The sequence below is a fragment of the Pomacea canaliculata genome, linkage group LG9 (assembly GCF_003073045.1).
Source record: "Pomacea canaliculata isolate SZHN2017 linkage group LG9, ASM307304v1, whole genome shotgun sequence".
In the NCBI taxonomy this organism is placed as follows: domain Eukaryota; kingdom Metazoa; phylum Mollusca; class Gastropoda; order Architaenioglossa; family Ampullariidae; genus Pomacea; species Pomacea canaliculata.
In genome coordinates, this window is record NC_037598.1 from 16,865,575 (window position 1) to 16,878,189 (window position 12,615).

The 12,615-nt window shown below is 44.9% G+C and overlaps 1 protein-coding gene across 3 annotated transcripts in view; it reads right to left on the reverse strand.

Moving 5' to 3' along the window:
* Positions 1-7,960: 7,960 nt before the first annotated feature.
* LOC112571575 (neuromedin-U receptor 1-like) overlaps positions 7,961-12,615 on the reverse strand; it is a 71,153-nt gene continuing 66,498 nt past the window's right edge. For all 3 annotated transcript variants that reach the window (XM_025250655.1, XM_025250654.1, XM_025250653.1), the window contains 3 exons: positions 11,368-11,852; positions 10,864-11,186; positions 7,961-10,743 (listed from right to left, as the gene is read on the reverse strand). In XM_025250655.1, coding sequence (XP_025106440.1) covers positions 10,230-10,743; positions 10,864-11,186; positions 11,368-11,679 — 1,149 coding nt within the window. In that variant the 5' untranslated portion in view covers positions 11,680-11,852 and the 3' untranslated portion in view covers positions 7,961-10,229. The remainder of the gene's footprint in view (positions 10,744-10,863; positions 11,187-11,367; positions 11,853-12,615) is intronic.

Consider the following 12,615-nt stretch of genomic DNA (forward strand, 5'->3'; position numbering starts at 1 on the left):
CTATGGTTATGGGGAACACATTTCAAATCAAATGAATATAGTTTAGGTGTTTTACAGTAAATAGATTGTTTTAATGTTAGTTACTGAGTATTCAAGCAATAATGTTCTAAAATTTAATAATTTTATTTTGTTTGTGCACCTTAGCGTATCACGTGATACGCAAGTTTGTGATCGCAGACACTCTTGTGCATAGGAGGATGTTTGTTGCTTTGTCAGAAGTGGCTACTCAATATACTTAGTTAAACTAACACGTAATGTCTTTTAGTCAGACAAATCGCAAATGACAACGATAAATAAATAGATATTTGGCTAGTTCACCGAACTACTCGAGCACCGATACGAAACATCTCGATCTAACCAAGAGTGGTCCGCCTACCGCCTGTCAGTGACTACAGAGAAGGTTGGCTGTCTAGGATTCAACTCTCGTCTCGGGCACGCTGTTCTCCCTTCGCATGTGGCATCTGTTTACAGGGCTGGTTGCCTTACTGTGATAAAGCCTTAGTTGCTGGCTCGGCGTAAAACACAAATTCCCCCTCACTGACCAACCAACCAACCAAAGACTGCAACTACAACACCACTCGATCGCTTCGTGGAAGCAACTTGACCACTGACGACAGACGCTACTGTAAGTCGTATCAACCTTTGCCAAAGCCAGGCATTGCTCGGGCACTGTACAAGACGAACATTGTTTTGAAGGTGAATTTGTTACAAAAATTTCGCGAGAGCATTCAAAGTCTGGGTGCACACAGCTAATTAAGATGGCTTGCGCTACTTAATTTTTTTGAGTCACGAAAATAACATGAATTACAAACATCTAAATTAAGATAGACTGTTCTGTATAAACTTTTAAAGAAGCTCAGAAAGTGGATGAAAGGTTTTCCAAAAATGGGAAAGGTAATACTTCGTCAGTGACAGAAAGTATAATTAAGGGGTGATTATTATAACTTTTGTAGATCTTTCGTGCAGATAATAATTTATACAAATATTGATAAATTTATACATCATGATAACCATTCCAGAAAAGTTATAATTTCTGTTTTGACGCAAGAACACATACCTGTGTTCTCCAAGTGGATATCAAATGAAGTTTAATTTATTTACCAATAGTTCAGGTACTGTTTACAATTTCCTTTTTTGGAAGGGATATGACTAGCTACTGTGTCCATTTTTTGGGCCACTTCTTGTGTTGCCAGACTAGTTGGCACAGAGTGGTCAAGGTGTTTGATGTTTATCTTCACCCTGGTTGAGCAGCTCAGCTGCGATGTAAATGCCAGCTGAATTCCCTTCAGACTGCTCTTTTAGTGCAACTAAAAGGTTTCCAGGTTCACTAGATTGTTTAGTTGTTTGAATAATGTTAGCATCTGTTTTCAGCTAGAAACTGTACACATCTTTGCAATATTCAGTCCATCGGTCGAGTACAGTCATACTTTCAGTGAGGAGGTGGCCATTGCTGTCCAGGTTAAGGTCTTTAGTAGTTCGTAGGGTCTTTTTTTGTTTGTTGTTACCCCATGCCATTTCTTTTCCTGTGGTCCAACACTGACCCTCTGTATAGGTCTGCCTAGCTGCTTTCATCCCTTTTATGGTGGCACAGTTCACTTCTTTGTACCTTGAAGCTGCTTTGGAATGGCTTTTCCTTTCTCAGTTCCTTTGGTCACTGAGATCTAGGATGTGGTTTGTGACCCAGGCTTGTTTCTGTTTCCCATATGCCCTAGCACTTCCTGGGCTGTTGACAGTAGCACAGTCCACCAAGTTCAGTGCAGGGAATTTACCTTGTTCTGGTGTTGTGGTATGCAGCTTGCATCAGGAATATTTCAATGGTTTGAAAATATGGTTTGTGCTGTCAGTGCCAGCAACTTGAGAAAACAACGGTACATTTAGATGCATAGCACAGTCAAAACAAATATCACGTACAGGGGCCTTTAATAGTAAGAAGGCTCAACACGATCAAGTTAAGAAATTGTCGTCATAAAAGTGCAGTATACTTACTGAAAGCATGCATTAAGTACTCCTATGATTCAGCATATATATATATAGTACTGTGTCAATCTACTTCCAGTTTGCTCAATCCTCCACTGATTACCTTCTTTAAACAGGCTCTCTACGGTCCTGTAATACTTAGCGGAAGCTCTTATCTGATCATGCTGGGAAAGATGAACCTGCTGTATTCTGCAAATAACTTAATCAGACTTTCTTTTCACTCAGCAAAATGTCGACAATGTGCAGACCTCGCAATGCAAAAATGTACACTCAACAAAATAAACAGTTTCATGCCATTTGTGATCAACGTAAACAGAACGCGAACACAGCGGCGAATTTTTTGAAAATTATTATTATTCGTTGCACCACAGGCATGCTTGCCAGAATCAGTGGAAGAGAAATAAACTGCACCATCTTTGTTTAACAGGCCTGTGGCGTCTTGTTGTGCCGTTACACGTGCACACCCTCGTCCATCTTCATCTGCATTGTCTAATTCTACGACTTCATGCGATCACGCGCCTGAGGTCAAACAGAAGAGGCCGAGACAAATAATAATAAAGTATTTTTCCCTCCTTTGCTTTAAATTTCACTTCTCTCATACTGTAAAAACTATTTTTCTTCTTCTCACAGCTATCGTATTTCTTGTACAAACTATTGTTCTACTTTTGTGTCCTTGACGACATGCAGCTGACATCCGTTGAAGTGTAAAGGAAATGGAGGATCAGAGTATAAATCAATCAAGAAATTAAATAATTGTAAAGACTTGGACAGGCCGCAGGTAAAACGATATCCCAGGTCTTAGGTTTTGGGTTACCACCTTTATTCTGCTGACAATGCTCCACTGTTTCCGTGATGTGGTCGGAACTTCTTCCGACTGTGGCACTGAATGTTTATTCAACAACGACAGGCGATGCGTCACGTGCTGAGGCTGCGTGATCAGTGACATTGTTGTGCACGTGCAGGCACTCAGCTGCTGCAAACACCACATGATGCATGGAGGCTCTCCGCAACCACATACCTCCCTTCTTCTTTCCAGAAATAAGGAATCATATTTTAATAACTTTGTAGAGGTTTGCGTTTATAAATATTTATTGAAGCAGTTACAAAAGTATGCAAAATAAAGCTGCGCCTCAGTTACAGGTCAGGACATTTTACATAATCCACAATATTCACGGCCATTAATGATCGTCTGTGTTTTCCGTCTCCTTCTCATCCGGTGGTGCAACGGTTAGCACGTCACCAATACAAAGGTTGGCTGTCCTGGGTTCAACTCTCGTCTCTGTTCTTTCTTTGCATGTGACATCTGTTACAGGGCTGGCTGCCTGGTCGTGATATAGTCTTAGTTACTGGCTCGGCGTATCCTCCCCCCTACACACACCTTATCTGTGTTGATCGACTTGAATGTCGGCTGTATTTCTTCTCTTTCCTGACTCTGCAACCATGCAGTCACACAATGACTGATAAGTGTAGATAAAAACGAAGAGAAGCTGGTAGGACTTGCCTTAGGCTGCAAGAAGTTGACAACCTCCAAAACAGTTTAATTTCCAGACTAGAAGACATCTTGGAATTCACAATGTAATTCCTGATTACTGCTGCAACGATGAAGATGGTGATGATGACGATGCGGCTGGTCTAGGTGGTACATGCAGCTTACACAGAATTAGATTGTATTTGAGTGTACCTGTTAGCGAAGGAGAGCGCACTAATGAAAATGTAAGCATGTGAATAGATATATCTACAGTGCATTTACAAGTAGATATATGTACATATGTTCAGCCATGTACTGTTTTCTGTCAAACTTGAAAGAAGTCGATATTTCTCTACGGGGCAACACAAGACATACACACATTCTTGTCCTCTGCACAAGACAGCTGAAACCTTTATCTCCTGTTGTGGACAACATAGACATATTTATTGATCATCCACATTATCAGATTATCACAGCACAGCTGCCAATTAATCAGGTGTTCTATCAAAGATAAGCCATAATTGTTATTCGCTAATTAGAATAATGACTGAGCTTAATATTCTTCTCATCTGTCACCCATTGCGACTGGTCTGATTGCTTCAGTTCTTAAAAAACTCAGCCACACAGACCCGTCCCCACCCACGTTTTCTATTTCTATTTTGAGGTGACCTATACCCGCCAAAACCCAGACAGCTTTATCACCAGAGGGCTAAACACCAGCCAGATGGCGCACTAATACTTAATTTCGGTTTTCAAATCATACTTTAGCCAGTTAAACCACAGACCAGGAGTCATTGAGCCTCTAACACTAAAGTGAAGACGGCCGGCTGCTTTGAGACCAAAGGGATTCTTCATACGATGAAATATTCTGTCAGGATGAGACTTGTTGTCAAAATGAACATTAACATCTCCTAGAAGCACTGCGGGTCCACTGAGTGCATTTAGTCCAACAGACCATGAAATTCTGAGAAAAGGTAGAGGCTTTGAGTTTGTTCTTAGTACTCCGAGGGGGTCTATAGAGGCAGAACAGATGTATCAAGCAATATTGAGTTGTAAAAGAGACTTGTACACATTCAGAAAATGTATGAGTGGTAAAAGATGAGTAGTAAGCAGCAGTATTAACGATAGATACTTTTCAAGTGATGATTTGTAGATAATAGCAATGCCGCCTCCACGTGTAGGACGGGGGAATGATTTCAAAGGAAGAGAGTATAAGCCCAACATCTATAGAGTGAGCAATGAACTGTGTAGGTGTACTTGCATTCAAACATCCCTGTAGTTCATTTTGTTTCTTTACAATACCGTAGTTGGTTTGCTGTCAGATTTAGAAATTTCTCTCTCTCTCTCTCTGATGCACGGATCAACAAGAAAACGCAAAACAAACATTTTACAAGTTTTATTTCGCAGCCTTGACAATATTTTCTTTTTATGCATCAGAACACCAAAAAGACAATATACTTTTTGAAAAAAATCTTTGAGATTAATATATAAGTTTTTAATAGCAATGATTCAAATTCTACAAACGTTTTAGGATGGTGGGGTTCTCGGCAACAAGATGCTGCACTGATGCTGGGAAAGTCTGGGGCCGGGGGTGTATATTCGAGGGAAGAACTTCTGGCAAATGAAGCGATGGTTCACTGGTCAGCTCGTCGTGTAAAGTAATATCAGTAATCTTGTCAGCAACAAGCTAGAGCATTAATCTAGTGTCACCAACAACCTCCCCACCCCCAATAAAACAAAAACAAACTCATTGGAGTGATATCACGATGACTTCAAGAAACATTTTAAACAGAAAGTCGAGTTTATCTTTCTCTCTAAACACACACAAACCATGTCCGCCTGACATTACATTTAGTAGAATATATTCCCTACAGACGGAGGTTGGTGACACTGGGAGAAAGCCGAAGCATGTACAATGGTGGAGAATGTCGCGGGTATCAGGTGACCTCAGTATCGACAGGCCTGATGTCACAAATCAAGTGTGACGTCACCAATACCTATTCACCTGATACCAACGGGCAGATGAACACGGACACAGTGCGGGGCTGGAATGGTCAAGTCTCCTGACACACTTAGCATACGAGCTCACCGAGGCTTACACACGTGCATACTCACGGACAGACAGACAGACAGATTCACTTACAACTGTTTCCTGAGGTAAAGTTAAGTCTTTATCCTCCTCCTCCTCCTCCTCCTCCTCCTCCTCCTCCTCCTCATCATCATCATCATCATCATCATCATCATCATCATCATCATCATCATCATCACAATACAGTAATCTTGACGGTAATAATATTGTAACACTGTGTAATATTGCACATAACGCATGCTAAAAGTGACCAAAACACACACAACACAAAAAAATCCTTCATCGCAGAAACCACGATGGTCAGCAGACGAGACAACACAGAACATGTAATACATGTACACACAATTGTTAGTGCAAACATCGGCTACACTACTACAGCAGCGACCGGCCTGGGTGTCGTTTGTGCTGGTGTATGAAAATATAGTGTGTGTCATGTCGTGTGTGTGTGTGTGTGTGTGTGTGTTGTGTGTATGTCATATGTGTGTGTTTGTGTGTGTGTGTGCAGGCCTAGAATTCACAATCGTTGCAAGGTGATCACTTATCACTCACATCGTACATCACTAGTGTACGCATGTTATCGCATTGAGGACGACGAGATTTCAGTTTCAAGATACCGACCGTTTCACACCGTCACTCTCCGCAGCCTGGACTGTTTACAATGGGCCGAGACACGTGGGCCATGTGACATCCACTGCCTGGACTGTTTACAAGGTCCGAAACCACAGCTCCTTGTCGCCAAAGTGTGAACATGTGCCGACCGGTGTTTAAAACCCCAGAGTTCTTTAAAAAACCATCTTTCATTATCTCAGCATGCAACCTGCTCGGGCCAACAGGTGTCCAGTGATTGTCCTGTCCGGTGTTATCTTAAAACACATTCCCTTTCTTGTTCTTCAAACAAGATGCTACTGAAACTATCCATGCGACACCTGACGGTTTCCAGGGGGGAGCCGTGAAAAGAAAGTCTTGAGAGAAGGTGAAGTAAAACTATATAGACTGTGGTCACCTGAGAGCTGCAGCCACCATCTGTACAAGACTGTATTGTCGCTGTCTTGTCTAAGTACGACTTTCTCACAACTGCAGTAAGAGCGACACAGTTTCGACTCCGGAATGTCGAGTTATGAATGAGACGAAATGGGAGCCTCTGAATCAGCTACAAACGACAACATGCACAACGAATATCAATGAAAGGGAAAAGAAAATCACAGTCAGGTGACATGTTGTGGGCTGTGGCACTATGACAAACACCATCACCAACAAGATTCAGACATTCGTCAACAGATGTCTGCGCCACATCCTCAACATCAGATGCCCGAGAAGATCAGTACAGACCTGTGGAAGAGGACCAACAACCTGGCAGCCAAGACATCAAGAAGCAGAAGTGGGGCTGGATGGTCACACCTGGCGAAAGCCGGCTGACAATTTAACAAGACAAGCTCTGGACTGGAACCCACAGGGGAGGCGCAGGGTTGGGAGACCCAGACAGACATGGAGATCAGTCCACAGAGATGTGGAGGCAACTGGCACGACATGGTCTCAACTGGAGAGGGACGCCCAGAACCGGGTGCGATGGCGGGGTGTGGTTGTGACCCTATGCTCCACTGGCGGCGACTAGGAACAAGAAGAACTCAATCGTTGTGATCTTGGCTGAGCCTTCATGTTGTCTTGGCTCAAACATTGTGTGTTTTCATGCCTAGTAGCATCGACGCCTCAGCTATTAAAAATATTCTTTGGTATCGCGGGTAGATCACAAACTAGAAACACGCACATCTATTTATGCCACGTAAAATACATGTCATTCAACATTTATTATTATAATCTCATGTATTAGTAGTCATGTTTATATTCACATATAACACACATAATTTAAACACTGGTAGTGGGATCACCCGCCATTAAAACGCCTGCCTGACACAAGTTCAGCATGTCACTATCATAGGCAGGTGGCAGGCGTATGAAGTGTCATGACAATAGGCGGCTGGCAGTGATATGACAAATGTAGTGTTGAAGGTGTGTTTTGTGAGCACCGTACATACAGTAAGGCATGTTTGCGTGTACCTTATGAAACGTAAGATGCAGGTGTACCATGCAGTCGGGTGGGTGGGTAAACCTACCCTTGTGGTTGGTTGTGCAGCAGGACGCGACACCGGGCTTGACAGACTGACTTCCAGCGATGACGACTCCTACTACAGACACCAGGAGATCACTTTGTCAGAGTTGGATGTAAGCAAAACGAAAGGAATGATTGCAAATTTTAGGAAAGACGTGGTTGTTTTAGATGAAATATTTATCAAATGAGAAGCAGTAAGAAGAGTGGGTAATTAAAAATATTTCGGTATAATTGTTGAAGATAAACTTACTTGTCATGTAAAGAAATTAAGAAAATCTGCTTAGCGGTCTGTACTGCCAGAGAAAACTGAAGTTTTTTTAAGGTGCTATTAGAACTTTTGCAAACATTTCACACTTTGTTATATGCAGCACCATGACTTGTGCCGGGGTGGGAACATTGCAAAGCAGGACAGACGATGGGGCACACCATCAGGAGGGCACACCATCAGGCGGGGGCACACCATCAGGCAGAGGGCACAGCAGAGTTTGGTTTGCGAGGCGCTCAGCTCAAGGAGGTCCAGGGACGGCGACTGCATGTCGCGAGACATGAGACCCTAACGAAGACGGTCCTCCAGAGATACATGGAGGGAGGTCGCCGTCGGGATGAACAGAGAAAAAAAAAAAAAAGGCTGGTGACTGTGAAAAAATCCCCCCCTCCCAATGAGAGACCTGGTAAACACAGCACAGACCGACTTCAATGTCCAGCGAAAGGTACCAGCGTCCGGCTGATGCCAGTAAAGGGACTGATGATGAGGACCTTTTAGTAATGTCCACTTGGAGATGTCCAGCAAGCTGAAGGCTCAGTCAGGATCTTGCAATGTTCCAGTCAGTCTGGAGGCTCATTGAAATGTCCCAGTCAGTCTGAAGGCTCAACGAGCGGTCAGCAGACGCCCACGAAGAAAACGCGACACCAACGTCTTTCGTCCTGCTGATCCCCGTGTCCAGTCAGCGCAGGTGAACACGTGACCGTCACGGGTATCACTCTCTGCAACCACAGGCTTGTCAAGCACGTGACGTGGACAAGAGAAAGGTCAAGTGTTGCCAGACTTTGACAGCTGTCTCTGTAAAAAGGTCACATCAAGCGTGACCTACATCTTGGCCAGTGACGACAGCTTCTACAAAAGATTGTGGCACAAGGAAGATTGAGTTTTTTATTATCAACCTCAGACACTTTATACCGAGAATGTGGACTCCGAAGGCCAGTTACGGCGCTTGAAAACTTACCAACCTCTATCCGTTGCCATCGTACCCCAACCACCCATCGCTGAAGACGTCTAGTGGCCCACTCGTGATTGTGAAACAACTTGGGGTGTGTCACGTGATGTTTTCAGTGTGGTGTAGTGTTCACGACTCGGAGGTTTTATTCCGGTCACTTGTGCAAACCAATGTCCCGCGAACTGTTTGGTTCTTGTGTTATGGCAAACAAAACACTGCACACTTCGGATAACGATCGCGGTGGCACATCCACCCTTATTTAATCCACTGGTACAGGGGTCAAAGACCCGGGGAAACATCGGAAAATAACGGTAAACGTTATTTCTGTCTGATGACAAGCATGCTTCACATACCATTAGGACGAGGATGTGAATAACATTGACTCTGATAATATTGTCTATGTTAAAAATAATATCATGCTGCTGGATTTAATTACCTCCTTGATTACATGTGACCTGCTGCATTTCGTAGAGTATTCTTAAGTAATTCCACGATGGTTTCTAATAATTTACGTATATGCGATAAAATAATCGAATCAAACATATACAACATTCTAATGATAACTTCGAAAAATGATGTGTAAAATGTTAAGGCTAATGTGAGTAGTTTGAATATCAACAAATTACGATGATTAATTAAAGGTCAACACGTGGTAGTCTACTTATACAATGAAAACAAAGTTTTCAAAGAACAGTTACAAAGTATATTGTTAAACACATGATTCAAGAAATGTTTGAAGAGATTCCAGACCAGTGTAAATGTATGTCACGTGGGTCCTGTGGGGTCATGCATGTATTTAGCAGGTCACCTCCGCCATGTGGTGTTTTCACAACAGTGCTGACCATGTCGAGGTATCTGTACAACAGTGCTGACCATGGTTGAGGTATTTGTACAGCAGTGCAAGCCACGGGGCAAAATGAATTAGTCGCACGATGTACACTTGAAGACAGAAGCAGTTTACAAATACCCGTGTAGACTTTTTGTTTGTTTGTTTGTTCAGCGGGTGAGTACTGTAGCTATAGGCTATAGGTCCATCGTCTCATGAAGACAACCCTAGGTGGCGACGAGAGGTTGAGATTGACCTCCATTCACCACTCTTTCGACTATAATTCATGCACGAAATCCATCTAGTCCTTAAGTTCAGTGACTGTTGTCACACTCTTGTCCAAACTTCTGTCACAGACACGGGAGAGGTCCTCTGCCTCTCATTGGCCCACCCATGTCGAGGAGAGTTCCAACACCCCAGTTATTTTGTTGCCAGACTGCAAGTTGTTGAACAGGTGAGACTGTGTCATGCCGAGGTGATGCCAGGTGTCATGAGGGTAGGAAGGTCTGTGCAGATCGCGATACACGAGGGTATCGCCGTCCTAATGTTCAGGCGTGTATATACTCCTTCTTGGTGCTACGGTCCGAGTCGGCCTTCTGTGGCGGGTGTCTGTGACGTCGGTCGCAGCAGAACACTTTCTCCACGGCCTTGCGCGCCTGGCGCCGGAAGTTGATGTTGAGGAAGCTGTAGATGATGGGGTTGATGGCGTTGTTGATGAAGTTGAACTTGGAGAAGATCTTGGTGGCCACCAGGCTGCCCATGCTCTGCTTCTCGTCGAAGTCCTTGACGACGGTGCGGACGACCATGACGCCGAGGGCGGGCAGGAAGCTGAGGACGAAGGCGACGGTGACGGCGAAGAGCACGACGGTGGTGCGGCTGGCGTGCAGGCGTGACGCGTAGCTGGCCAGACTGCTGAAGCGCGACCGCTTCGACGTCGACGACGACATGGTGGCCGTGAGGGAGGAGTTGTTGGCGCCGGTGTTGATGCAGTTGAGGGTCAGGTTGGTGGCCGAGTTGGCCCTCGACCCGCCAGACTCTTCGTCGCTCATGCTAGAAGCGTACCTGGGGACATCAGGTACAGGAATTACGTCACGCATGACCTTTCACACACTCTTAATTTTCTTAATCTGACCACTCAATGTATTCTCAATCCAAGATCTGCCAGACACGTGGGTCACTGACCTGACACGGAACCTCTTGACCTCCGCCAACTCGTCGTCACGTGGTTTGGTCAGCTGGTCGCCGATGACCATGCGCCGTCGCTGGCGGAGCTCCAACCAGATGCGCACGTACAGCAGTGTCAGGATGATGAGAGTGAGGATGAAGACGACGGCGAGAAAGACGTAGTAGGCCATCTGGAAGGCCGTGTTCTTGTACGCATGCGCGATGGAGCAGTCGAAGCCGCAAACGCCCCGGATGGGTGTCTGGGTGCGCTTGATGCCGTTCAGCAAGAAGGAGGGCGTGGAGAAGAGCAGGGCCAGCACCGCCGCCACCATACACAACGCCTGTAACCATAGCAACTGTTCTTAGGTCACATGACTTCTTACTGTAAGTAATAATACGTTAATACTCATGGCTATCGAGGCTGTAGAATCACATGCACGCGGCTGTAGAGCTTGTTACATGGTTTTACCTGTAAATTTTATACAGACTGTGTACATGGCTTTAATGTGAGTGACCCCTGACCTTTATCTTGAAGAGGCTGACGACCATGAGCGGGCGGCAGATCTTGAAGTAACGGTCGAAGGCGATCTCGACGAGCACAACGACGGAGCCGTAGATGGTAAATATCTCGGTGGAGCGGAAGATCTTACACCCGACATCGCTGTAGAAGGTGAAGGGCTTGAGCAGGTCGTAGATCTCGGTGGGCATGCCCACGCCGCACGCCACCAGGTCGAAGATGGCCATGGTCAAGATGAAGTAGTTAGACGACGTGCGCTTGAAGCGACGACGATACACGTAGATGACCAGCGTGTTGCCCAGGACGCCCACCACCATCAGAGTCAGCACCCACAGCACGGCGGGGATGAAGTACACAGCGCGCTCGTCGTTCAGACGCTCCAGTTCGCCCACACGCTCTCAGAGTCGTTGTAGACCACGATGCTGGTGTCGTTGCTCGATGTGGTGATGTCAGTTGTGGTCTCAGAAGTCCCACCATCTCTGGATGATAACTGAAATTTAAAAAAGTTTTATGTATAATTTAAAGAAATTTTGTGCATAATTTAAAGAAGTGTTATGTATAATGAAACAGGAAATACGCATGGATTATAAAGGTCGTCCCATGACCTTTTTAGGTCGTTAGCGAGTGAGGTGTTAGAGATCTCACTTTTCTCGTTGTCTGCTTAGCTTCCCCAACTCTCTCTGAAGTCAGGTACCTATTCCCGCCAGCTGGGTCGACTAAGAGAAGTGAGCCGATCTACATGGGTATTCGAACCGACGTGCTTCTCAGTTCGGACGCCAGCGCTCTAACCATTATTCATTCAGTAGACTATTCAGTACTGGGAAAGAAATAATAGACAAAGTCAAATGCTGTTTAAACGGAATTCTCTCTTTTTTTTCAAATTATTTATTTATTTGCTTGTACACCCACCCTGTCCTGACTGCGGTACCAGCACCACCCAATAACCAGCGATCCCTCCACTCGCCACAGTGGAGACAAGAACGAAGGGACGTAACGCAGGAACCAAGCCTTTGCCGATTTCTCTTCTCTCCCTTCCCTCCTTCCTTGTCTGATATGACTTGGGGAGGCAGGTGCCAGTAAAAGTAGGAGCTTGTTTTAGGTTAAAGGATGGTGTCCGTGTCTGGCACGCTCACTAGAATAGCCTTTACACACACACACACACACACACACTTACACACCACACACAAACGCACACACACCTCACACACACAAACACCCACACAACCACACATGCACACACACCTCACACAAAC